Source organism: Elephas maximus, chromosome 8 (assembly GCF_024166365.1).
Source record: "Elephas maximus indicus isolate mEleMax1 chromosome 8, mEleMax1 primary haplotype, whole genome shotgun sequence".
Classification (NCBI taxonomy): domain Eukaryota; kingdom Metazoa; phylum Chordata; class Mammalia; order Proboscidea; family Elephantidae; genus Elephas; species Elephas maximus.
The window spans coordinates 84,361,733-84,389,181 of record NC_064826.1 but is presented as its reverse complement, the minus strand read 5'-3'; the positions used below and the strand labels follow the sequence as shown (position 1 = coordinate 84,389,181).

At 40.7% G+C, this 27,449-nt stretch overlaps 2 protein-coding genes across 3 annotated transcripts in view; one reads left to right on the top strand and one right to left on the bottom strand.

Annotated features, from left to right (window-relative positions):
• The window catches only part of IGF2BP3 (insulin like growth factor 2 mRNA binding protein 3), a 128,813-nt gene extending 113,506 nt beyond the window's left edge, over positions 1–15,307 (top strand). For both annotated transcript variants that reach the window (XM_049894153.1, XM_049894154.1), the window contains 6 exons: positions 482–607; positions 9,646–9,762; positions 13,419–13,493; positions 13,830–13,961; positions 14,599–14,712; positions 14,990–15,307. In XM_049894153.1, coding sequence (XP_049750110.1) covers positions 482–607; positions 9,646–9,762; positions 13,419–13,493; positions 13,830–13,961; positions 14,599–14,712; positions 14,990–15,088 — 663 coding nt within the window. In that variant the 3' untranslated portion in view covers positions 15,089–15,307. The remainder of the gene's footprint in view (positions 1–481; positions 608–9,645; positions 9,763–13,418; positions 13,494–13,829; positions 13,962–14,598; positions 14,713–14,989) is intronic.
• A 2,122-nt stretch (positions 15,308–17,429) lies between these two features.
• MALSU1 (mitochondrial assembly of ribosomal large subunit 1) lies at positions 17,430–26,688 on the bottom strand. Its single transcript, XM_049894160.1, has 4 exons — positions 26,455–26,688; positions 20,773–20,951; positions 19,577–19,658; positions 17,430–18,206 (listed from the first exon to the last, which is right to left on the bottom strand). The coding sequence occupies exons 1-4, from the start codon at positions 26,684–26,686 to the stop codon at positions 18,019–18,021; spliced, it is 681 nt and encodes a 226-aa protein (XP_049750117.1). The 5' UTR covers positions 26,687–26,688; the 3' UTR covers positions 17,430–18,018.
• Between the last annotated feature and the right edge of the window lie 761 nt (positions 26,689–27,449).

Genomic DNA, 27,449 nt, shown 5'->3' with positions numbered 1-27,449 from the left:
GTTGTCATTAGTCAGAACCAACTTGACGGCACCTAACAACAACAGGAGCAATGTACCTGGTTTGTTTTCAGTGAACAAATCCTGTTTGTTTACCTTTTTGACTAATACAGGACTTGTCAGTCGGTATTTACTGTGTGCCCACAGTATGCAGAGTACTTACTTGTTTCAGCACTGTGAGCTGGATGCAGGGGAAGGGAAAGCCGTGTTCCCTGCCCTTGAGAAAACTTCAGTTTTGTTGCAGATAAAGGAGAGGACAAACCATCACACAGATTGAAAATACCAAGAAACACAAACAAATGTAAGCTGTATACTCAAGTACAGCCACATTGAACATCTGCTGTGTTCTAAAATTTGAGTCATAAAACAATTTTTTTCATTATTAGGCACCAGAGGTCACAATCTGATTATATCGTCACTTGTAAATGCTCGCTTACACTTGATCTTTTAATTGTAAAATTAAGTGACCTTTTTGCCATTGCAGCTTCAAGCACATTTAATTCCTGGATTAAATCTGAATGCCTTGGGTCTGTTCCCACCCACTTCAGGGATGCCACCTCCCACCTCAGGGCCCCCTTCAGCCATGACTCCTCCCTACCCACAGTTTGAGGTAAGATAATGTGCCTTGACTTTCTTCATAGTTGAGTGGGATGCAGCTGAAGGGACACAGTCAGGCTTTGCTGCACTCAAGAGTTTGACAGTAAATGCTACTTGGGAAAATCCTAAAGTAAAACTTAGTTCCCATGTGAACAGTTAGAACCAGTACACATTCTCCAGTTCTTGTCAGTGGAACCTTCTCATTTTCCCTTTTGTAGAGAACAACACAGTGTGAGTTATTTCCTCTCAAGTATTTGGATGGTAGGATTGTCCACGTATGCTTTTACATGCCAAAAGGAAAGTTTGAGACTTAATTGCAGGAGAGGGAAGGAGGTTAGTTTTGTTTTAAGGTTGAAGGAAAGGATTTAAAAAGGATTCTTTCATATTTATCACCTGGAAGTTAACTGCTTTGAAAGATCAGGAAAGACCGGACATATTTTCCATTTTGAGGGTTCTGGCGATAAAGTGGAGCCCTGGTGGCACAGTAGTTAAGAGCTCAGCTGCTAACCAAAGGTCAGCAGTTCAAATCCACCAGCGGCTCCTTGGAAACCCTATGGGGCAGTTCTGTGTCCTATAGGGTCGCCTATGAGTTGGAATTGAATCAGCGACAATAGGCTTGGTGTTTTGGTTTTGGGTATAAAGTAGGGTTGCCAGGGAAAGGGAGTTTTCACAGTGAATTATCTTTAATTACTTTTGTTAGTTGGAAGCTTATGTCTTTTTAACTAGTCAGCTCAGATGGTTTTGCTCACAAATGAATTTGTGTTTGTATAATAAACAGCTTTTGTTTTTATTTTCTGGTAAAGAGGTAGATGATGTAAGAAATAAACCTTGTTTTTATTTAAATTTATTTCTAAATTATGAGGATTGCTTTTAAGAGAAGCTTTTAGGAACTTTATTTTTTTTAAGAACAGTGTTTCCCCTGAGGTTAGAAAAAGGAGACCAGTGACAGTATGATAATATTTCAGCACAGTAGACACTTGGTGTAATAAATTATGTTGAAAGTGGTTCATAATTCAGGTGCATTATCAGTGATAATTGGAGGTAGATAATCATGTGAAATATACTTAACAACAAATATTCTAGGATCTTCCTTCATGAATTTGTTTTTACATCTCTTCCTTTGCCTGTTTGGCTTCCTCCTCAGAACTTAATGTATTGAGTGTACCTTCTGTACCAATTTAGGGAAATACCCAGGTGTAATAAGTTGGTATTCCATTATATCGCTGCCTATAATGGATGGAGAGTAAAATGCAGGTTGGAATTCTGCCAAGAACACAGACTGCTGAGATTGTCCATGTTTAATCCCTTTCCGAATGAGTTTCCTTTGCCCGTCCTGAGACCACCAGACTGTTAGGTGTTCTGAGCTCTTGCCTTCTTCTTTCGTGTGTGTTTCTATCATTACTGTTGGCAACGCCTGCATCTTGCATCTTCCTCTCTTTCTTATCTGCTGCCTCGAAAGTGTTTGGACCTGTACACCACATGACAAAGCCCAGTAATTTAAGGTGAACTCAGGCCTTAAAATGTCAATGAAATATCGAATGTGACCGAATTCATTTTGCATTATCTGTAGCATCCCAGCAGAATTCCAACCTGCATTTTACTCTACATGTATTGTAGGCGGTGATACAATGGCTCCCCAACTTATTACACCTGGGTGTTTCCCTAAATTGGCATAGGAGACACCACTCAGTACATTAAATGCTAAGGAGAGAGGCAAATAGGTGAGGAAGAGATTAAAAAAAAAAAATTCATGAAGGAAGATCCTAGAATGCTGTTAATTACATTTTACGCGATTGTCTCCCTCCAGTTACCACGATAATGTACCTGAATTTGATGCTAATGGGGACTGGCGGAAAGAGCCCTGGGGGTAACAGCCCAGTTCTAGCCCCAGCTCTGCCAGGAGCTTGTGTCACTTTAGGTCAGATTCCTCTTTGCTCTGGGTGTGTTACCTCTTCTGCACAATAAAGAAGTTAAACTAGATGAATTACCCTTAAGCACTTTTTCAGGTAAAACACTTATAGTTTTTACAGAACTGAATAAGAATTTGATAGTATGAGTTTCAGTATAAAAACCCAAACCCACTGCTGTCGAGGACGAGCTTCAGTATATGGGCCTTTAACTTCTAATTTACCTACTAGTTTCTTTGTTACAAATAGATGAGTTTGTCATGATGGAATTTAGGGCAGGTATATATCCCTGACCCACCCAAAACCCAACAGTCTGTGTGAAATGAGGCTTTAAAAGCCACAAAAAAAGCTGATTATTTAAAGAATTCTGTGCTAGGGAAGTTCACATCTAACCTAAATTTCTGCTAGCTGCCCCTAGGTGTCTCTCTGAGCAAGTCGCTTAGCCTTCCTCACTTTCCCAGTTTGTAAACTGAGATGTCACCGGTAACTCTTCTCTTTCCCTGTTGTTTGTTCACACGTCAGGCTGCTATCAGTAAAGCCTCTCACATCACAAGCAGTGGTGTAACAGAACATCCTGGGACACAGCTTTTCTGCTTATTTATGTGGTTGCTTCAGCAACAAAAGCTCCTAAAGTGAATTACTAGATAATAAAAATATATATAAATCAAAGAGTGTAAGTTTTTCTAGATTTAGTCAATTTTTTATTTACTGTTAGAGTTCTGTGTTTTGGGTTCCCGTGTTAGAAAAATTAAGATTGTTTTAAGAGAAGCGAGAGCATATTAAGTAAAAACTTATATTTCTGAAGCACATTTTACAGTGTGAAATGTCTGAGTGATTTAAATATACCAGTTTTAAGAATGGCAGAAGAGGTCAATGCTCATTACTTACCCTGATAAATGTGAGTCAAGACTAAATGAAAGGAAGACCTCACCCGGCTAGGTGTTGCATCTCCTGAGGTATTTACACTAAATAGGTGCAGTTAGAAGCAGGAGTAGATGCAGAGTTGCTAACAGTAGAGAGAGAAACATACATACAAGAAGAGGGCGAGAGCACAGACACCTAACGGTCTAGTGGTCTCAGGATGGGTAAAGGAAACTCATATTCTAAAAGGGATAAAATGTGGACAGTCTCAGCAGTCTGTGTTTTTTTGCAGAATTTCACCCTACAGTTTACACGTATTCTGGGCAATGAAATAATGGAGTCCCCAGTCTATTAGACCTGGGTATTTCCCTGAATGGGTGTAGGAGATTCCACTCAAAACACTAAATGCTAAGAAGAAAAGAAATCTCTTCTCTAGCTAGAATGGTTGATAAATTGTGTATATATTGTATGTCCTTACTGAAGATGAATGTGTTCTTTGATTTTCTGGAGAGCTGAATCTACTGCTAACTTCATCTTTCTATTAGCATTGGACCTCCAGGAACATGTCAGGAATTATCCATAGAACTTAACAGTGGAAAAGAGACCCATTTCTCCTAATCTTTTCTCCAAAATAGAAGAAATCTTAGCTGCTGTTTAAAAATATGTGCACACATTTGCCTTTTCTTCCCACAAATAAGCATCCCTTGGATGTTGCATGTATATTTCTTATATGTGATGTTGACACGATATTTATTATTTAGCAGTCTGTATTTAAGTTCCCAAGTTGTCCCAGTATTGTCCTTTATAACTCTGTTTTCAATAAAGAATTCTACGAAAGATCATGCATTATATTTAGTTATCATGTCTTTTTAAAATTTAGAATATACCTAAACCCTTTTTTCCCTCCATGTCATTGGCATTTTTTTTTAAATCCAGGTCAGTGGTTTTATAGAATGTCCTTAAATTTGGATCTGCCCGATTGCCTCCTCATAATTAGGTTCAGGTTATACTTTTTTGGGGGGAGGAGGAATTGGAACACCTTCTTACTGTGTCTGTCAGTTTGTACCATTATTGGTCGTGATGTCAGTATTACTGGTCATGTTAAATTTGATCATGTGCCACATTTCTCCATTGTAAAGATACCTTTCCCATTTGCAATTAATAAGTGGTACTTTGAGACTGTATGGGTATAGTGCTCCCTAACAGTCTTTTTGCCCAGTAGGTATGATATCTATTGCTGACTTTTGCCTGAATCAGTTACTACTGTTTTTATTTCTTCTTTCATCTACATTTATAGTTGGCATCTTCTGTAAGGTACAGACAGCTTTTCTACCCCATTTTAAAGAAAAGGAGACCTGGTGGCACAGTGGCTAAGAACTAGCTGCTAACCAAAAGGTTGGCAGTTCAAACCTACTAGCCACTCTGTGGGAGAAAGATGTGGCAGTCTGCTTTTGTAAAGAACACAGCCTTGGAAACCTTATGGGGCAGCTCTACTTGGTTCTATAGGGTTGCTGTGAGTCAGTATCAACTCAACAGCAATGGGTTTGTTTTTGGTCTTAAAGAAAAAAATGTACTTACATTAGAATTACCCAGACCTTTTGAATTAGAATCCCCAGGAGTATACAGTGGGAATGAGTCCCAGGTATCGTAATTTCTGAAAGCTCCTTAGATGACTCCCATGTGTAGGATGGACATGGGAGGTTAAAAACAGCTGCTGTTTCTGAACTGGTTATGAACCTTTGGTCGCCTTGGACTTAGGTGAATTAAAATTCCATTGGGGGCAAGTGGAAGCTCCAGAATGTTTCATAAAAGTCATCAGGAGTTTCTGGTCATTCATTTTGAAGAACCACTGTTCTACAAGAAAGAACTACTAGTCTGTGGATAGTGGACTTGAAATGTTGGAAAGACTACTGCATAGAAGATATTTTGAATAAATATTTTCATAAACATCACCCACCTCTGTCCCTGTTTCTGCCGTGTTTAGTATTTTAAAGCGTGATTAAAAAAAAAAAAACTCAAAATACCTACTTTCCAACCTGTAGACAAATACCAGACCAAAAACCTCTATGGCATGCTGCTACATGTCTGTTTTCATGCTTCTTAATTTATTTTGGCATGCTCTCTGTATCAGGATTGGGCTTTACTGTGAGTTATAAGGGAAAAAAAAAAAAGCTTAAATGAGTTTTCCTTTTCCATGAGATGATTTCAAGGGTAGACAATCTGGGGCTGGTAGTGGTTTCATACATCATCTAGGACTGGTGTTGCTTTCTGCTTAGCATGCCATCTCCTGGCCCAGGGTAACGGCTCAAGCTCAGCCACTGGGTCTAATAAGGGATCAGAAATTGGCAACCTCCTTATTTGAGGGTAGTGCCTGAAAATTGCTCGTCTATGCTTCTCCTGGTATTGTGTTGACCAGAGCACAGACACCTGGCCACACATAGCTGCAAGAGAAGCTGGAAAGCTTTCTGTGTTTGGGACAGCCATGTGCCCAGCTAAACGCAGGATCTATTACTAAAAGGGATGGAGGACAGATTGTGGGGACAGCTATTTGACTTTGCCCCCACTGGATTTAGCAGTAATACCTGTTAAGGGAATCCCACAGACCCTGAGAGGGAGGAGGCAAGCTTTTAAGTTTTCTCAAAAAGGAGAATCTATTTAATCTATTTCAAGAAGAGGAAAGCCAATTTAATGATTGTCAAGTAGATAAGAGTTTATGTGAGCTGCCTCATATTCCCAGGAGGAAAATTTCCTTGAAAAGTAATTATAAACATTTACTTTTTTCAATGATATGAAATTGATTCAAAATCAATATAGAATAAATACAGATATATAATTTTCAAAAAAAAAGTAATTTATAGTCAGGGAGATGCTTGGTGGATATGGAACTGGAACAGAGGGAATTGGGTGATGCTTAGAAATGTCTTCATCGAGCTGTAAACAGTGATGAGTCAACTTTTCATTTAGGCACTATTGCCAAGAACACAGACTACTGTCAGTCAGAGGCACCATCGTCTGGTGTGGAGAAACACTTGGTTTGCATCTAACTCTGCTTTTTTCTGTTTGACAAGTTGTCGTTTCTGTTTTCATCTCAGTTTAGTACATTTTTCTATCTTCCTATTAATTTTTCATCCTTTGCTCCTTCCTTGTGTTGTATTGTAGACCTTTAGGCCCTTCTCCACTGACAGCTGTCCCGTTTCTAAAGCATCACACAGCTTTTCCCTTAAATTTCTTCCTAATCTTCCTATCGGATTAGTTACTCCCTGTCCCTCCACACCGGGGCTGGGTTCCCCTCCACGCCGGGGCTGGGTTCCCCTCCACGCCGGGGCTGGGTTCCCCTCCACGCCGGGGCTGGGTTCCCCTCCACGCCGGGGCTGGGTTCCCCTCCACGCCGGGGCTGGGTTCCCCTCCACGCCGGGGCTGGGTTCCCCTCCACACCACCACCACCAGTTGCCGTGCAGTCAGTTCCAACTCATGGCATCCCCACGTGTCAGAGGAGAACTGTGCTCCATAGGGTTTTCAACAGCTGGTTTTCAATAGATTGCCAGGCCTTTCTTCTAAGGCATCTCTGGGTGGACTCAAACTTTTACCCTTTTGGTCAGCAGCTGAGTGCATTAACTGTTTGCACCACCCAGAGACTCCCTCACCCTCTACTCCTGAAAAACCAAGGAAACAGTGGTAGCCTTCTATCCCTATGTCAGATTGTTTTGCTTTTGTTCAGCATTGGAGACTACAACATAGTTCTGCCTGAGTGTCCCTCGGAGCAGGAGTCTTCAGTATCTTCAAGGCTAAGACACACACTTAAGGCTGTGCTTGCAAGGTCTTGGGACTCTAAGGATGTTGTTTGGGGTGATGCAGTTCCAACTAAGCACGCTTATTTTTTCTCTTATAAGCATAATAAATCATGCAACTTTTTTTTTTTTTTTTAAATAGTTTTTAGGAAGCTTAACGCCAAATTTGTGTAATAGCACCTTTGGCTTCTTTTCTGTTCAGATCCTTGTGCTCTTATTTCTTCACCTACTTTATCATCCTAGATTGTGTCATTTTGTAAGTAGCATAAAATTCTTTCTGGAACAAAGTCCAGGAAGCAAATAACTGAATCGTCATGGCCAAATATTATGGGGTAGATTTTGGTGGAGTTACACATTAGATTTATTCTGATTATTGAAAAGGTCTTTATTACACCCAAAAAGAATCAGCATAATATAGATGGTCTCAGTAAGATAAAATATTTAGGATTCTACCCTCGTTTTTTTTTTTTTTTAAATGTGGTTAAGACTAACACATCAGTTGTTGCAGTGTAAGAACCAGAATGACAATAAATTAATGGTAACACTGACCACTTTATCGTCAGTGTCAACATTAATTCAGTTGTTCTATCCAGTTATAAAATAAGACCTTAAAGTATCTCCCTGGGATAGATGGTATATGGTGCTTGCTTAACACTGGCAGGCTGTGAGATATATAGTGCCTTCCAAAGAGAGGCACTGTTGGAAATAGTGAAGAATGAAATAATTTTATCTGGTGTCCTTGACTGATGCAGGACAGGCCCCTGTCACAAACCTCCACAGTCAAGGGCTTAGTGGGGAGGCCAGTCCTCTTCTGGTGTGTTTGCCCTAAGAATGCTTGTGGAGATATAGGGAGACTTTCTTCAGCTGACAGCAGTCTTAATACCTGCAGTGTGTTACATTGTCTTGGCAAGAACAGGAATACCAAAGAAATACCTGTGTAAAAAATCCAGTACAAACTTAGTATGTCTGTTTACACAAATGCTGATAAAACAAATGATTAGAGATGAGTGATTTTAGTAAAGAATATTTCCTAGAGTTGAATTTTTTTTAAACTTAAAATGTTTCTTGGAATTTATCCTTGGAAGCATGTTTTTCTTACTGTTGTTAGAGCATAAACGAAGTGTAAACTGAATGAATACATGTGTACTGCTTCTGTGTTTTAGAACCCTTAATGGTAACATTATTGAAACTTCAGTTGGCCCTGTTGGGAACCTGCTAGCTGTGAACTGTTCCCTTGAATGTGTCCTTTAGCTCTGCAAGAGTGACTATTTGAAGAGAGTCTAAGGAAGGGCATAGTTGGTTTAAGATGGGGAGCAGTGGAGGAAAGAGGTATAGAGAGAAAATTCATTCATGAATTTTTTAGTTAGCCTTTAGTTTTCTAATTTGTCTATGTGCAAGGGGAAAGGTAGAGTTAGAAGCAATAAAGAATTATATGGGAAAGTTTCTTATGACATTTTACCCCCAAATGTAAATTTGTTCTCTATGTAATGTTAGTTCACTCTCCAGGTCTTTAAGAAGTGAAACCTAACTAGAAGGACCCCGGTGGTCATGGTCCCCAGACCTTCTATTAGCCCAAGACAGGAACCATTCCCAAAGCCAACTCTTCAGACAGGGATTGGACTGGACAATGGGATAGAAAATGATACTGGTGAGGAGTGAGCTTCTTGGATCAAGTAGACACATGAGACTATGCGGGCAGCTCCTGTCTGAAGGGGAAATAAGAGAGCAGAGGGGGTCAGAAGCTGGCCAAATGGACACAAAAATAGAGAGTGGAGGGAAGGAGTGTGCTGTCTCATTAGGGGGAGAGCAATTAGGAGTATATAGTAAGGCGTATATAAATTCTCGTATGACAGACTGACTTGATTTGTAAAATTTCACTTAAAGCACAGTAAAAATTAAAAAATAGCAAGAAGTGGATGATGGTCAGTGAAAATGACAAATATCTATCCCAAATGAATATTAGCTCGGAAGTCATGATGTTTTTAGACTGGTTTTTATCATTAAATAACTATGAGGCCTTGGATTTAAAAAAAAAAAAGTGAAACCTACATGGCTACTACAGAGTTGGTGTCCCTGGATATGTAGCCCAGAATTTAATTTGCTTGTCAAGAATTTACCTTGGATGTAGCGTGTGCGAATCTTATAACATTTAACTCAATCTTGTCCCTCTTTTTTTTTTTTTTTTGTCCCTCTATTCTCTTTAAACTTTATAATGTCTACCTATCTTTTAACTCTTTAACTGAGTGACATTTTAACATTTAAGGAGATTGTGTAGAGAAAAGTGAAAACTTAAATGCAGATGCTTTGAGGATGAATATATGAAGTCATCTTGTCATGTTATGTAATTTACAAATTCGTGTCAATGCATTGTGATTTTTCTAAAACGTTCCTAGTATTCTTACTGTATGTGCATGTCCCCATCTGCATGCCAACCATAATAAAAGCCTGACTTGTAGCAAGTAAGCATGCATATCCCTGTCCTCCTTTTCCAACAGCAATCAGAAACGGAGACCGTTCATCTGTTTATCCCAGCCCTATCAGTCGGCGCCATCATTGGCAAGCAGGGACAGCATATCAAACAGCTTTCTCGCTTTGCAGGAGCTTCTATTAAGGTACTGTTCTGCCAACTGTGGCTCTCCTAGTGCTTTAAGTACATATAGTAAGTTAACAGAATCTTGAGTCAATTTGTCATTTTATAATCTGAATTGAATGTGTCAGTCTATACTAGGGTTATAGAAAGATGTGACAGAAAACCTCAATAGTGGCTTAAGCAAAGTTAACCTCTCTCTGAAAAAGGCAGTGTGGAGGTAAGTAATCTAGGGCTGGTATGGTGCCTCCTCTCCCCCAAATCCTTGGACTTGGGTTCCTTCTAGCTCTTCCCCACCTGTGGCTTTGGTCCACATGGTCCCAGATGCACCAGTGAGTGCTCTAGCCAATCATTCAGCTGTGTCCAGCCACAGGAGAGGAGACTACAACAAAGAGACCTTCTCTTAAGGAAGGTTCTGTTAGTTGCTGCAGGATATTTCTACATATGTTCCATTGCTCAGAACTCTGTCACAAGGCCAGATGTACCTGAAGGGCAGCAGGGAAACGTAGTCCACGTGTGGCCTGCTAAACATTTTATTACTATGGAAGATGGGTTAACAAATACTGCAGGAGAACTAATAGTATCTGTCATATAGATAACTGTATGCTCTGAATTCTGTGTTTTAATGTGCTCCAAATTTGAGTGTCAGATACGTGGGTTATTTTGTTTTAAGCAGTAAACAAGTTGACAATGGTAGGAAAACACCAGTCTATCAGGGTTTTGACTTTGGTTATGTTTTATAAACTTTTTATTTAAAAATGTATTCTAAAGAATATAATACATTTACCATACAACCCATTAATCCTACTCCTCGTTATTTATCCAAGAGAAATAAAAACCTAGGTTAACACAGAAAACTACACAAGTGTTTATAACATCTTTATTCATAATTGCCCCCAAATGGAAGAAAAGCAAATGTCCTTTAACTGGTAAATAGATAAACTGTAGTCCATCCATAAGGAACAAACAACTGATACATGCAACAACTTGCATGAATCTTAAATGCATTGTGTTAAGGGAAAGAAGTCAGACTTTTTCATTTATATGGCATTGTGGAAAAGGCAGAACTGTAAGGACAGAATAAATCAGTGTTGCCAGGAGCTGGGGGTGGGGAGGTGTTGAAGGAAAAGAGGCCATGCAAGGAAATGCTGGGGAGTGATGGAACTGTTCCGTATTGAATCTGGTGGTGGTTAAATGCCTGTGCATTTGTTCACTCAGAACTGTACACTGAGAGTGACACTCGCTGTATGTAAATTAAAAATGAAAACACGTGACAGAACCCATATACTTTCTTGCAGCAAGAGATAATACTTGAACAGGAAATCCAGCCAAAATAAAGGAGTAAAGAAAGGATGCAGTAAAAGATAAAGTGGTAAACCAGCTTTACTATTCTGCTAGCTGTCTGATTGATGAGTTAAAAATCTATCTTCGACACGTGCTCACAAAAAGAATTTAGTATGTCCATTTTGGAAAAAGTGCAGTGAACATTTCATGCACAAGAAGAATTAAGAGGCTCAAGTCTTATTCTTTCTGATGTCCATGGGTTTTTTTTTTAATGACGTTGAAAAATGTTTCTTTCCGAAAAGTCTGAAACCATGCATAATCTGAAAGACTCACCATCTCTCAACACTTTGGTATAGATTTACATATACCACATGTAAATGTCCATACACACACACACACACACACACACACGTCATTTTAATAGGCACATATTTAGTATCCCCAAACCGTTAATTATTTGTGTTCAGTTGATGGACATTTATATTGTTCCCAATTTGTCTCAGACAGTATGGTGATAAACAAAATTCTTTTAGCAAAATTGTATACCACCTTGTTTCTGTAATACAGGTTTATGGAAAGACTTGGTAGGTCAGAGGACATAATGTGTTTTTCAGGTTCTTCAAACAGTATAGCAGTTTATATTCCTAACCTCAGTGTATGAGTGCCCTTAGCCCCAAGCCCTCTATCACCAGTATTGACAAAGGTATTTTTTAAAAAAGAAAACTAGCTAAAAAATCATCTGAGACCAAGCGATTAACAGTTACTTTAAAACAAGAGTAAGAATGTAAGGGGGCAGGGAAACTAGATTAATGGAAATGGAGCAACCAAGACAGAAATACCGAGAATGTTCATGAATTGTGAAAAATGTAACCAGTGTCACTGAACAATCTGTAGAACCCCTTGAATGGGAACCTAAACTGCTGTGTAAACCTTCACTGAAAACTCAGCAAAATATTATTTAATATAAAAACTAGCTGGAAAGGTGAGAATGATAATCTCTCCAGAGGTTTCCTGTGAATAATCCTGAGAGCTTGAACTAAAAGGAAGAAATCATTTGCTTGTTTCATAGACTCAAAATTAACCAGTACCCAGCATAAATTAGTAGTATCAATTGGACCCTAGGTATAGAAATGTTAGCTTTATTTTGGGAGAGGAAGAAAGCGTGATTCCATTAAAGAGTCTTGATTGTAATCATATGTACAGAAGAAGGTTTAATAGACACTATCAATTGACAGGGATCATCTCGAGTGGTGGAATTTGGGGTGACTGTTACTGTATTTTTGTTTCCTATCCTTATATAGGAAACCCTGGTGGCATAGTGGTTAAGTGCTACGGCTGCTAACCAAGAGGTCAGCAGTTTGAATCTGCCAGGCACTCCTTGGAAACTCTATGGGGCAGTTCTACTCTGTCCTATGGGGTTGCTATGAGTCAGAATCGACTCGACGGCAGTGGGTTTGGTTTTGGTATTCTTATATAGTAGTAATGTATATTTAAATAATGTAAATTAATGTGCTTCTTGGATAACGAATATGTCTGGCATAAATGTTTTTCAAAACGACTCCTTTGAATCCTGGGTCCCAAAATCTTTTCCTTACTGTGACGCTGGGGCAATGCTGGTTTCTTCTCCCTTCAATAGTCTCTGCACCCTTCCCTGAGTCTGGGCTTTCTGAATGATTTCATGTACTATGCAAAACTAGAAAGTCTGAATTTCCTTTTTTGTCAAATTAATGTTTATTTCGTATATTACTCCAATGGCATACTTTGAGGAATTTACTAATTATCTTAGATTTGTAAACGTAGCAAAAAAATTTATGAAAACAGCTTAAGAAAGTTTTCCTTTTAAATTCTATAAGAGCAATTCAGTAACCCAGACATAATTAAAAAGCAGTCCCCTTTCTCACAAAAATGGAAAAGGTTGTGTGAGGCAGTGGCCTCAAACCAGTGTCTCTGGAGGAATCTGCTGCAGACTGGAAGCCCAGGGGATTCTGACACAAGTGGGCCGAGGAGCACACTAAGCACCACTGGTGTAGGGATTAGCAGCATGGGCCAGGGACACAGACTCAGCTCCCCCTCCAGCTCTATTAGCTGTGTGATCACAGGCCAGGTGACTCAACTTCTCTGGCCTTCAGTTTCCCCATCTTTAAAGTGGAGGGTAATACCTCATCAGGATGTGGTAAGGATTAACTGAGAGATTGCATGTGGAGTTTTGTCTAATATTAAATATATAGTATGTGGCAGGAACCATAATTGACTAATCTACCTTAATCACTGCCCATAACTTTCTTCTGGGCTTTTTCTGTTTAGTCATTCCTGTGCAAATGTGAAGCTTATTTGCATTTGGTTTCTGTCAGTGGCACCTGAAAGTTTCATAACCCATTGTTGATGGGTCTGTTACAGATCGCGCCAGCTGAAGCACCAGATGCAAAAGTGAGGATGGTGATTATCACTGGGCCTCCAGAGGCTCAGTTCAAGGTAACAAATGGATAGATTTGGAGAGTAACTTCTGTGCAAGAGCTCAGTGGCTGGACTTCTCCCTTACATGTGCCTAATATACCAGTAGAAAGAATCTCAATGGAAATTTATGTAACTAAGAGCAGAGTAGAAACAGCCAAAATTATTTTTCAAAACAAACCAAAAGCCTTTAATTTTGAGAGTTCCTTAACGGTTGCTTATAGGATTTGTTCAATTTACCTGTCTTCCCAGAGGTGAAATGTGCCCAGTGGCCCATTATCGTACGTGAGGTGAGACTGTTAAGACTTTTGTGCTTCTGATAGGAATGACACTCACAGGATATGTTCTTATCTGTAGGCTCAGGGAAGAATTTACGGAAAAATTAAAGAAGAAAACTTTGTTAGTCCTAAAGAAGAAGTGAAACTCGAAGCTCATATCAGAGTGCCATCCTTTGCTGCTGGCAGAGTTATTGGAAAAGGAGGCAAAACGGCAAGTACTTCAGCAAATCCTGTGCAGTGGTATGAAAGGGAAAGCACTGAAAGGTACTTAGGAGTTCCAAGTCCCTGAATTTTGGCTAATTTCATAAGTCAGGACCATCTTGGCCAAGGTTTGGAAGATTGCCTTTTGTTCCTCCTAAGTGTTGGTGTCAGCTACTGCTAAAATAATGTGTCTCTGAGACCACTTGTGTGAGAGGGCTGTCCCATGTTTGTGAGGGGCATTAAACGGTCTGTTGATGTAACATCAGCTTTTTATTTCTACTGTACAAACACATAACAGGAGATGAAAATTAGAAAATTTTATCTATACTTGTACCTCTGTAACTGAACAAAGCAAACTGTTTCCAGTTGCAGACTCGTACAACTTTTAAGTCAGTCGTTTTCAAAGCTACTTAAAATTTCTGGGCGTAAATCTGGTTCTGTCATTCACTCATTGTATAACTTTGGGCAAGTCACTTTCTCTAGATGAACCTTGGTTTTAATCATCTTGAAGTGGGGACAGTCCTAACAAGCTTGTAGGATTAACAGATTACGTGACATTTGTAAAGCCATAGCCTGGCACAGAGTAAGTGCTTAGGAAATAGCTTTAAAAAACTCCACTTAACATGATTTGTGTTTATCTTTTCCAGGTGAATGAGCTCCAGAATTTGTCAAGCGCAGAAGTTGTTGTCCCTCGTGACCAGACGCCCGATGAGAATGACCAAGTCGTTGTCAAAATAACTGGCCACTTCTATGCTTGCCAGGCAAGTGGGCTCTTTTACTGTGATAACCAAGTTTTATGCTTCTCAAATGGAGACAGTTCTACCCTGGGTACCGACACCCGCATCCCACCCAATATAATTATTTAAGATTGTTGATGCTTAGCACTTGTAGTCCCCTTTTTAGCAGATGATTTCAGAGACTCGCAAACTCTGATGAGTCTGTATCCTTAGTCCTCAAGTGAGTTTCTATTCAGAGTTGTTAAAATGGGAGAGTAGTTTTTGATCAGGTAGAATTTTTCAAAGCTCTGTCCTTTTGCAGGTTGCCCAGAGAAAAATTCAGGAAATTCTGACTCAGGTAAAACAACACCAACAGCAGAAGGCTCTGCAAAGTGGACCACCTCAGTCAAGACGAAAATAAAGGCTCAGGAAACAGCCCACCACAGAGGCAGAGATGCCAAACCAAAGACAGATTGCTTAACCAACAGATGGGCGCTGAACCCCTGTCCAGAATCACATGCACAAGTTTTTACCTAGCCAGTCGTTTCTTTGAGGACCAGGCAACTTTTGAACTCCTGTCTCTGTGAGAATGTATACTTTATGCTCTCTAAAATGTATGACACCCAGCTTTAAAAAGAACTTAGTGGGGGAGGGGGAGAGAGGAGCTCTGCACTTCCCTTCTGTCGTATTCTCACAGGTAACACATGTTCCCCCAGGAGGTAACATTCCCCCAGTCATGCCAGAGATTGGTTTAATGATGCGTTTACTAAATTCATCAAAGAAAAACAAATTGTTCCTAAATCCAATTGTTAAAGTTGGATCCAAATAGAATTATCAGAGGAACTTAAATGTTAAGCCACTAGCATAGAAAAACTTGTTTTATCTAACACTAACATGAATAACCTAAGGGAAGTGCTGAATCGTGTTGGCAGGGGGATTAAACGTGCATTTTTACTCAACTACCTCAGGTATTCAGTAATGCAATGAAAAGCAAAAAAAAAAATTTTTTTTCCTGAAAATTTTATATACTTTATAAAAAGTCCAACCTTTTTTAAAAAATGAATTTAATCAGCTACCGGCTAACAGGCAAATAACTGAGGAAAGAATTTTACTTCTGGCTGGTGACAGTAAAGTTGGAAAAATAAGATTTTTTTGAGGCTTTTGACAGTTATTAGTTGGAAAATCCAATAAGCATTCAAAGATTCGGAGCAGTGCCTATGTTTGGAGAGCAGCGATACCGTTTATTTTTTTGTTATATGGTAGGGAAAGTTTTTGATGATACTAACAAAGTGGTGGCAGGAGGTTTGGGAACGGCTAGTTTAAATGGCTTTGGGAGACTTGGGTTTTTTGTTTGGCTACGTGACTGAATGCATAAATGCTTTGTGCTTTTGACTATCACTACCTAAGGAAAGTGCACCAATGGAAATGCAGCCCCTGTGGACTTGAAACTGATTGGCAAACAGGAAGCTTCAGCTTGTCTTCTAGGATGCTTAGTTTGCCAATAGACTTCAGCCTAACTGGTCTATACTTTGAGCAGGCCCCAAAATAAATGCTTTGTGAAGACCACTGGGGCGGTCTGAGAAGGCGCGACATCTACGTGTGCCAGGCACTGTCTGTGGGCCTCACTAAGCTATTTTGAAGGTTTTTTTAAATGATGATAAATTTAAAAAAATAAGAAGAATAAGCCACCTAAGATACTACATATGCGGCGGGATTTCTTGTACACTATACAACCAGCTGTCTGAAGATAAGTCAGAAAGTAGGGAATACAAGAAAACAACTTTTGGAATATAATTTGAATGACTGTGATAAGGTATTTGCCCTTTGATAATGAACTTGTTTGCCTAATCCTTAATTTGATGGCAAAGCCCGGTAGGGACAATTGTGTGGGTGTGGGTGGTCTCCAAGGCCATGCTGCTCTCTGAGTTGTTTTTGTGTTGCTTTTTGTTCATAAGATGATCACAGTCATGTTACACTGATCTGAAGGGCATATACAATACCCTTTAAAAAATCATTTTGCCTCATTTGTATCTCAAGATAAATTTCTACATGGACTAGGTAAGTTTTTCTGAAGATCAGTATACCAATTAGGCATTTTGAAAATGGCTTGAAATGTTTTCAGAAAAGCAATTTATTTTGTAGTTTTAGCCAAAAAGTGCCCTTTTTTGTCACTGAATTCATATAGCATTCATGATTTGTTTTCATATAATGAATTAAAATTGCAAAAAAAAAAAACCATGGACTGGATTTCAGGTGAGATGTGTTTAATGCCAGAGTTCTTCCTCAATATTTTATTTTCTCCAGTATGTGATTTTTCTTAATACAGATAGGTGCTGCATTTATATCTGCTGGTTTAAATTCTGTCATGTTTCACTTCTAGCCTTTTAGTGTGGCAAATCATGTTTTACTTTCAATTAAGCATTGGTAATTTGGAGTATCTGGTAATAGCTAGGAAATAAATCTGTAATTGAGTTTTGTACTCACCATGTATGATCATTCCTCATCTATAATGTGCCCCCAGTGCAGCTTCATTTTCCAGATACCTTTATGCAGAATAAAGTTTTTCATCATTAGATGGAGCCTGGTGTGTAATATATTTTTGGTTTTTCAAATTGAATATGAATGTTTTGAATTTAGTCAAACTAAGAACTTAAACAGATTTTTAGTAATACTATGTCAACCTCAAGTGCCAATGTCTACTGGTAAAATGTTTATTTCTCCGTTCCGTGGAACTTAATGTGAGCCTTGATAATACTGCTGTGTGTGAACTAAGAGTTACAGATGTTAAAGTTTTCCCAACATTTTTTATTTTTATACTAAGCTAACAACCTCCTGTACCCTCCCAAAACATACTTAACTTTCAGTGGCATGGCAGATCTGCATGACTTTGAGGATCCATGAGATTTGAAACTTTGTCTAAATTTTTGCTTTCTTCTGTCATTTGGGGTGCTCTCGAAGAGTTTAGAAGCCATATCCAAAAAGAACATCTTAGTATTTACTGCTGCCCTCAATCACCTCAAAGAAAAGGTAAACTGGACAGGTGTGATGGTAGGTTTTTGTTTTTAATTTGGCCATTCACTCTACAGAATATTTGCATTAAAGCAAAATTAAATAAAACCTGAGCAGAGCTTAAGAGGAGCAAAGGGGCCAGTGCTAACTCCCGGAAATCCTGTTGTAATCCCCAGGAATAGAGACAGGCACAATTTGTAGGTATCAGTGAACATGAGTGCCCATGAGGTAGGCAAGGCTTGTTTTAACAACAACCTAACCAAGTAGATGGGGCTCCGGAACTATATTTTCAGAGAAGCAACTGAATCCAAATCTGAAATGACTAAAGCAGTTCATATAATTTTATTCACACTTGAACTCCACTGGAGTCAGGGATGATATGTTGTCTTCTATTCCAAGAATGAAGTCTTCAGGTAATGTCTCAGGTGCCATCTGAGCTAACTGGTCATCATAAGAACGCAGGGTCCATAATTTCTCTAATTCATAGGTTTCTCTGGTTTCTGGAAGCATCAAATGAATCACCATGTTGCCTATCAGGGACAGATAAGAGTTACAATGAAAAAGACTTTATTCTTGTGATCTCACAACCTTCTGTAGCTAGTACACCTCTAGGAACTAGAGCAGTCGTTCTTAAACAGTGGTCCCTAAATTAGCATCACCTGGGAACTAGCAATGCCTCACCACAGCAAAAACACGTAAGTGATGCTGTGGTTTTCTCAGTGCATCATACAAGTACATGGTGTTAGTATGTAGCATTACGGGTAGCGTTAATTTTATCCAAGTGATTAAAGGCAGTGTCTTGTCAAGTTTCTCTTGGAAGACAACTCTCCATGGGTCTCACATTTCTATACATCATGTGAGCAAAACACTGTCTGCCCTTTGTTCTGGACTACCTTTTCAAGGATGTTTGTATTGTATAATGAATAATCTTAGACAGAAATAGTGCCTCCCTCCAGACCAAAAGTCTAGAGACATTTTTAATTGTCACAACTAGGGATGGGGTGGCAGGGACACTGCTAAACATCCTGTAGTGCACAGAATAGTGCCCCCCCCCCCCCCAAATTATCTGGTCTAAAATGTCAATAGTGCCAAGACTGAGAAACCCTAGCTTTACAGCCTTGGAATGCCACCAGAGCAACAGGCAGGCACACTTATTGCCTACTATAAAAGACCTGGGTTCCCTAAGCTCAGGGTTCCTCTCTAGTAACACTACCCACTGTGTTCACGTATCATCTGGCCCTCTGTGTTGCCCTATGGACTTGAGAAACTGGCATAAAAATGCTCATACTAGCTACTGCTATTGCTGCGAGTAACCTGTTGTCTTTCCATGAGACTGGCAACTTGTTAGTTTATAAGTAGGGTAAAATCTCAGACTTCTTACAGGTCTTTATGTGTAATTATTTCTCCTTTTATAATAATTTTGTAGGGAGATGTTGAAACGATCCATATATTAATACCCAAACTTGTTTTTCCTTTTCAAAGTTCCAGGTCTCCGCTTTTGTCATTTTCCATGTCTTGAATACCCTTCACCATCATCTGTTATTTAAAGCCCAGGTCACCCCCCTGCCTTCCAGCCTTCCTCTCCTGCTTCTACTGTGTTATCCATCCTGCTATCCACCATCTTCCAAACCTGTGTGGTTAGTTTTACATCTATACCTATATAAACCATATAGTACATAGCTCTTTCTCCAAGAGTGCATTACCTAGCGTACTTTGGCCAGATGAAGATTTCATGAGTGAATAAGACCACCTGCATTACAATTAAATAAAATTTTGGTTAAGTTCCAAAAATTTTCTACGAAAAAGCACTCAGCAATTTGATCTTATGCCTTACACTAAAATCAATTAAACATTAGTGCAATATCAACTATTTATCTATAAAATGGCCAAAATAACTCACCAAAGTCCACACACAGCCAGTCATCAGTGTCCTTCCCTTCTATCTTAACGTGAGGGTCACTTTTACACTTCAGGTATTTGTACTGAAAAAAGCCAGGTCATATATTAAAGGAGGTAGAGGTGGGTCTCTGCTCTTACTCAGGGTCTGATGGTATTTTCTTGGTCTTAATTTGGGAACTAGTTTAGTCATTCCTCATAGCTGTAGCTTGACCCTGCATTTCTCTTTGTATCTAAAATTTTATAAAATTTTCATGCCCTTGTCCTTTCTCTTCCATAGAAACTTCTGTGAAAACTCTCCCATTCCTTTCATATCCCAAGTCCAGCAGTCACTACTAAGTCTTCATCTTATTCCATGCTCTCCTGGCTCTCTTCCAGTCCCTCTCACTACCCTTTTTTGGAATCTTCCCCTGCTCTGTCATGTTGTACCGAGACTCTGGCCCCAGTCCTTTTCTTATTTTACCCATCCCTAGGCAATCCCAGCTATTCTTTTGGTGCTGACTGTCCTTTCTATGACTGAATTTCAGCAGAGAGAGGTATGTTCCTCTGAGGAATAGTATCAGAATCAACTGGTAGCTTCCAACACACAGTTTCTTCCTCATTCTGATTTGTATTCAGTCCAGTTGGAAAATGAACTGCCTTCCCTGTGAACTCAACATAGTGCTTGGGAACACTGGACCTGCTCAAACATTTGAATTAAACTCTAGACTACCACTGTCCAATAGAACTTTTTTGCAATGATGGACATGTTTCATAGCTGTGTTGTCCAACATGGTAGCCGTTAGCCCGTGTGATTCCTGAGCAACTGAAATGTGGCTAGTATAACTGAGGGAACAGAATTTTTAACTTATTTTTAAATAGCCCCATGTAGCTACTTGATACCACTTGGACCATGCAGCTCTAGAAAGCTCTCTGGGTCTACTGTCTTCTAGCTTGCCTCAAGTTACTTTTTTTTTTTTTCCTTCCCTTGTGGTCTCAAGAGGCAACAATTAGTAAAAGGGATGGGACAAATATCTAACTGTACTGAATCAGGGTATTTCTATCAAAGAACATAAACCACCCTCATAAAAGCTTTGAAAATACGGGCTTCTTTTACAACCTCATATGACAGGTTTACTTTCTAAGTGTTGCTCCTCAGCCAGACGCACTGACGCTATCCCACTCAGCGAATGGTCCAAAAGAGAAAAGAGAGCATCCTACCATCTTCACAATGTAGTAGGCCATAGCATGTAAGTGTCGGGTGGACGTTCCACTTCCAATCACAAAGTAATCTGTATATCTCATGTCAGGAGGAACCCTGATTACACAAATATCTCTTGCATTTTCTTGCCTCAGAAGTGAAACCAGCGTCTCGATGTCAAACTTGGGACCAGTATGATCTGAAATGCACAAAGATTTGCTTGTCAGATGGCCAAGTAAAAGGCAGACACTATATGTACTCAGGAGTGCCTGGTGGTGCAAACAGTTAACTCGCTCAGCTGCTAACCAAAAGGTTGGAGATTGGAGCCCATGCAAAGGCAAACTGGAAGAAAGGCCTGACAATCTACTTATGAAAAAAATCAGTTACTAAAAACCCTATGTACCACAGTTCTACTCTGACACACATTGGGACCACCATGAGTCGGAATCAACTCGACGGCAACTGGTAGTTGGTATATACTCAGAGCTGCAGGTGAAATGGCTTCTCCATGAAGGTGTTTAGATCTAAAATGTTCTGAAAGACTGTAGGGCCCAGGACTCCTGGAAGCTGAACCTGAACAGTGTTTTGCATATAGCATGTTCAAGTTTTATGATCAGGGTGCTCAGGTTACCCAGACCCACCGTACATATATTGCTATTATCACAATGTAATAGAGAGCGACATGTCAGCAACAGATGACTTTTTATTCCCTAGTACTCTAAGAAATGAGCAATAAGCCACAAACAGAAATGCTACACAGAGAAAAAAAATAGTGCAAGTTGGAGAGGGGGTGATACTCTGAGGCATGTTAAATCGAATCCCAGATCTAGAGGGTCACAGAACTAGAACTGTGAGCTGGAAGGGCTCCTAAGTAGTATCTGGTCCACTCCCTTCACTTAAATAGATGAGGAAACTTGAGACACTGCAGAATTAATGTGTGGCCCAACATCACCCAGCTAGTCAATGTGAGCTGAAATTTTAATAGCAATTCTCATTTTTAATCCTTAACTTTTTCCTAAAAAGCCAGTTGTCTCAAATTTATATGGTAGGGCAGTGGACCCCAAATAGGAAAAAAAATAAAACTTGAAGAATAAAGTAGGAAATCTCACATGTCCTGATTTCAAAACATACTATATTAAAAACGAAAAAACCCGTTGCTGTCAACTCGATTCCGACTCATAGCAACCCTATATTAAGCCACAGTAATTAAAACAGCCTGATACTGGTATAATAACATATTTTTTAAAAAACCTAAACCTACTGCCATTGAGTCAATTCAGACTCATAGTGACCCTTTAGGACAGTAGAACTGCCCCATAGGACTTCCAAGGAGTGCCTGATGGATTCAAACTATTGACCTCTTGGTTAGCAGCTGTAGCTCTTAACCACTACACCACCAGGGTTTCCAACAGACATACAGGCCAACAGAATAGAATCGAGAGTCCAGAAATAAATCCATACATCTGCAGTCAACTGATTTTTGACAAAGGTGCTAAGTCCATTCAATGGGTAAGGAAGAGTCTCTTCAACAAGTGGTACTAGGAAAATTGGTCTTTCACATGCAGAAGAGTGACTCATGAGTCACACCATACACAAAAACCAACTCAAAATAGATCAAGAACTTAAATGCGAAAACTAAAACCATAAAAATCTTAGAAGAACATGTAGGGGTGAGGCTATGGAACCTTGTTTTTAATAGTTTATCAGATATAACAAAAGTATAAGCAAAAACCAAAGTAAATAAATGAGACCTTGCAAAAACTAAATACTTTTGTTCATCAAAGAACACTGCCAAGAAAGTGAAGAGAAAAACCTACAGATTGGGAGAAAATTTTTGGGTCTGGTAAAGGTCTAATATCCAAAATGTACTAAAATAAAATAAACTTCAACTTAATAAAAAGATAACCCAATCAAAAAATCAACGGAAGCCTTGAATGGACAAAGAGGATATTCAAATGGCCAACAAGTACTTGAAAAGATGCTCAGCATCTTTAGCCATTGTTGCTGTGTGCTGACGAGTTGATTCCAATTCATATTGACCCTACAAGAGGGGTTAGAACTGCCCCACAAGGTTTCCTAGGCTGTAATCTTTACAGGAGCAGATTGCCAGGTCTTTTCTCCCAAGGAGTGGCTGGTGGGTTTGAACCACTAACTTTTTGGTTAGCAGCCAAGTGTTTAATCATTGCACCACCAGGACTCTGTCTTTAGCCATTTCCAAAAACCAAACCCACTGCCGTTGAGTCAATTCCAACTCATAGCAACCCTAGTATAACAGAGTAGAACTGCCCCATAGGGTCTCTGTGGCTGTAAATCTTTACAGAAGCAGACTACCACATCTTCCTCGCACAGAGCGGCTGGTGGGTTCGAACCTATGACCTTTTGGTTGCAGCTGAGCACTTTAACCACTGTGCCACCAGGGGTCCTCATTAGCCATTAAACAAACCAAACCAAATGGACTCATAGCAGCCCTACAGAATAGGAGAACTGCTCCATAGGATTTCCAAGGAGCAGCTGGTGGATTAAAACTACTGACCTTTTGGTTAGCAACCAAGCTCTTACACACTGCACCACCAGGGGCTCCCATTAGCCATTAGGGAGATGGCAAATCAAAACAATGAGATACCACCTCACCCCCCCCCCCATTAGAATATGGCAATCATTAAAAAAAAGGACAGTAACAGGTCTTGGTGACATGGAGAAACTGGAACCTTCCTCCATTGCTAGTGGGAATGTAAAATGGTACAGCCCCTGAGGAAAACATTTTGGCAGTTCCTCAAAAAACTGAACTTACACAACAGGACCAAGGCAAGGAAGGCACTGAGAGGAACTCAAGAATAAAGGGCAATCATGGTAATTACCATAACATAGCCCTACACCAACAGTATTAACAAATAATAATCTACTAATGGATACACAGGTAGAGAAGTAAGCTAAAAAGTGGGAGCGTGCAAGGGAGCACACTCACCTGCAGATACAGGTTGGACTGCAGATACTACTATACACACATCTGTAGACGATAGGACACACAAGGAGCATAGTCATGGAAACTTCCTAGACATAGCCAAACAACTTGCATGGCGAAGTTACTAGGCTTGAAAGCTTGGGTGACATCTAGGCCTACTGGCATAACATAGCTCATAAAGGCGGTTTCTACAACCTACTTTAGTGAGTAGCATGTGGGGTTTTAAAAGCTTGCGAGCGGCCACCTAAGATACAACTGCTGGTCTCATCCCGGCCAGAGCAAAGGAGAAAACCGAAGACTCAAGGGAGTAATTAGTCTAAAGGACTAACGGACCACATGAACTACAGCCTACATGACCTAGAGAACAGAGGAACTAGATGGTGCCCGGCTACCACTACCGAGGATCACAGCTGAGGGTCCTGGACAGAGTGGGAGAAAAAAATGTAGAACAAAAAAATCAAATTCACACAAAAGACCAGACTGACTTGTCTGACAGAGACTGGAGGAGCCCCCGATACTACGGCCCTAAGACATCCTTCTCATCTGGAACTAAAGCCATTCCTGGAGATCACCTTTCAGTCAAACAACAGGCCTACAAAATAAACAATAACACCCAAGAGGAATGAGCTCCTTAGAACAGTTAATCATGAGACCAAAAGAGCAAAATCTGCTGAAAGCAAAGACAAGAAGGCAGGAAGGGTAGGAAAACTGGACTAAAGGTAATAGGGAACCCAGGATGGAAATGGGGAGAGTGCTGACACATCGAGGGGATTGCAACCAGTGTCTTGGAATAGTCTGTGTACAAACTGTTGAATGGGAAACTGCTCTGTAAAAAAAAAAAAAACAAATCCAGTGCCATCGAGTCGATTCCAACTCACAGCAACCCTACAGGACAGAGTAGAACTGCCCCATAGAGTTTCCAAGGAGTGCCTGGCGGATTCGAACTGCCAACCCTTTGGTTAGCAGCTGTAGCACTGAACCACTACGCCACCAGGATCCTTCACCTAAAGCACAATAAAATATTAAAAAAAAAAAAAAAGTTGAACCTAGAACTAGCATAAAAACCCACTGCCGTCGAGTTGAGTACAACTCATAGCAACCCTATAGGACAGAGTAGAACTGCCCATAGAGTTTGGAGCACCCGGCGGATTCGAACTGCCACCTCTTGGTTAGCAGCCATAGCACTTAACCACTACGCCACCTGGGTTTCCAGAACTACCATATGAACCAGCAATCCCAGTCCTAGGAAGTACCTAGAAGATGTGAAAGCGAGAATGCAAGCAGAAACCCGTATACCAATGTTCACTGCAGAACTACTGACGACAGCCAAAAGGTGGAAGCAACAGAAATCTCCAACACATGAATGGTTAAAATGTGGTATATACATACAATGAAGTATTACTCAGCCATAGAGAGAAGTGAAGTCCTGATGCATGCCACAACATGGATGAACTTAGGAAACAATGCTGAGCAAAATAAGTCAGTCGTAAAAGGACAAATACTGTATGATCTCACTTATATGAAATAAATATATAGAAGATTACTTGTGGAAAGAAGGGGAAAATGAGAAGTTTTTGCTTAGGGGGCAAAGAGTTTATGTTAATGGTGGTGGAACAATTTGGAAAAGGATAGTGATAAACGTTGCATAACATGAAAAACGTAATCAACGTCACTGAACTGTACATGTGAAAATTGGTGAAAGTTTTGTTTATATTTTCACCACAATAAAAAAAAAGAGCCATTTGGGTTACCCAATACCTTACTTCTGATAATCTAAAAAAATTTTTTTTTCGGTAGAGATCTGAACATTCTGTTCTTAAGCTTGGAGAATTAGCCTGTAAATGTGTATTCCTAAAGTTGGCTTCTAAGGACCTAGTGGCTTAGTTCACTAAGATCTTTCCTTCCAGACTCCATCCTTTCACAGATGGGATCGATTTACCATTTCTCAAGTTTCTAACAACTTTTACAACGATTACCAAAACAATGATTACCAATCGCTGTGGAATCGATTCCAACTCACAACGACCCCATGTGTGCAGAGCAGAATTTCATAGCGTTTACAACTTTTCGGAAGCAGATCGACAGTCCTGTTTTCCGGGGTGCCTCTGGGTAGGTTCAAAACGCCAACCTTTTGGCTAGTACTTGAGTGCTTAACCATTTGCACCACCCAGGGATTTCTCATTGCCGTGGAGTCGATTCTGACTCATAGCGACCCTGCAGGACAGAGCAGAACTGCCCCATAGGGTTTTCAAGGAGCGGCTGAAGGATTCGAACTGCCGACCTTTTTGGTTAGCAGCCAAGCTCTTAACCACTGCGCCACCACGGCCCCAAAGCAATGATTAGAGGAGACAGGACCAATTTAAGAGCAATGATTAAAAAAAAAAAAATGATTAGAGGATCTTAAATTGGCCCCAACTCCTATTAGCGCTTCTTCACGCTCCATAACTCCTAACCCCTGGCTCTTTCTCAGAATCCTCAAGCCCCTACACTCCCGACAAGTCCATTCTCCGGGACTCCAGGAAGAGTGTGAAGGGGGGTTAGGACGGTGAGGCCGTCTGGACGCGTGACGCTTTGGAGAGGTCATTTCTTGGCCTCGCAGCTTCCTCACTGAAATAGGAATGTTGGTGCCAACAACCAGGAGTTTCGTGACTCCAAGAGGAACACATACAAAGGGGAACCCAGAGTTTCCTCGGCGGGGGCCTGACTCCTTGCCGCCCATTGGAAGGACCCACACCCCCACCTGCTGTGCTCGACTCCCGGCGCCCCTCGTCGGCAACACCCTCTGCCCGCTTCTCCAACCAGGTCCCGCTGTGCAGGCTGCGCGCGGGACCGGGGGCCAGGTAGGCCAGGCGGAGCGGCGGGCCCGAGGGAGGTCGGATCCCCGCGCCCACCGTGGGTCTCAATCCGCGGAAGAGGACCCCACGCCACAGAAGCGCCCCAAGACGCCAAGCGCCACAGGCACCCTGCCCCATAGCCGTCGCCGCGCGTTGACGTAACGGGACGGAGCTTAACAGCGCCCGAGCAGCTTCTGCGCATTTCGATTGGCCGGGTGAGCCCCGCGAGGCGCGGAACTTCTACGTCAGGGTGTGGGCGGGCCCAGTTTCCGGGGACGGGGCCCCGGGAGGAGTCTGGAGCCTGGTAGGGACCGTGGTGACGGGGAAGACTGACTCGGGTTTAAAAAAAAAAAAAAAAAAAAATTGCTGTCGAGTCGATTTGTTTAGTAGAAGTCAGAGGACAAATAAATATTTAACTGCGGGCCTTGCTTTGCCCTTTGTAGTTATGCACTATGTCCTTTTTTTTGTCTGTCTTCATCCACTAAAATGTAACCTGCATGAAGGCAGAAAAAACTTTTTAGAAAACTCTTCTCTCAGAACCTAAAACAACTCTTGATACTCAGTATACCGAAGTGGCTGCTATTGATTAGGCTGGAAGGTTGGCGATTCAAACCCACCCAGAGGCGCCTCTGAAACCAGTCCAGGGGATCCTCTTTGAAAGGTCATAGCCTTAAAACCGTATCCGGCAGTTCTGCTCTGCACACATGGGGTCGCCAGACGTGGGAGGCGTGGAAATCGGCTCCGTGGCAACTAACAACAATAGCATTTACATTCCTTTTAGGGAGAAGTATCCTCCAGTGTACTGCACTAGGAGGACCATCTCTGTGAGAAAAGGAACGCTGAGATGCTGTTACAAAATTAAATCAAAGAATTTGAGAACTGAAAGAGACCTGATGGGGAA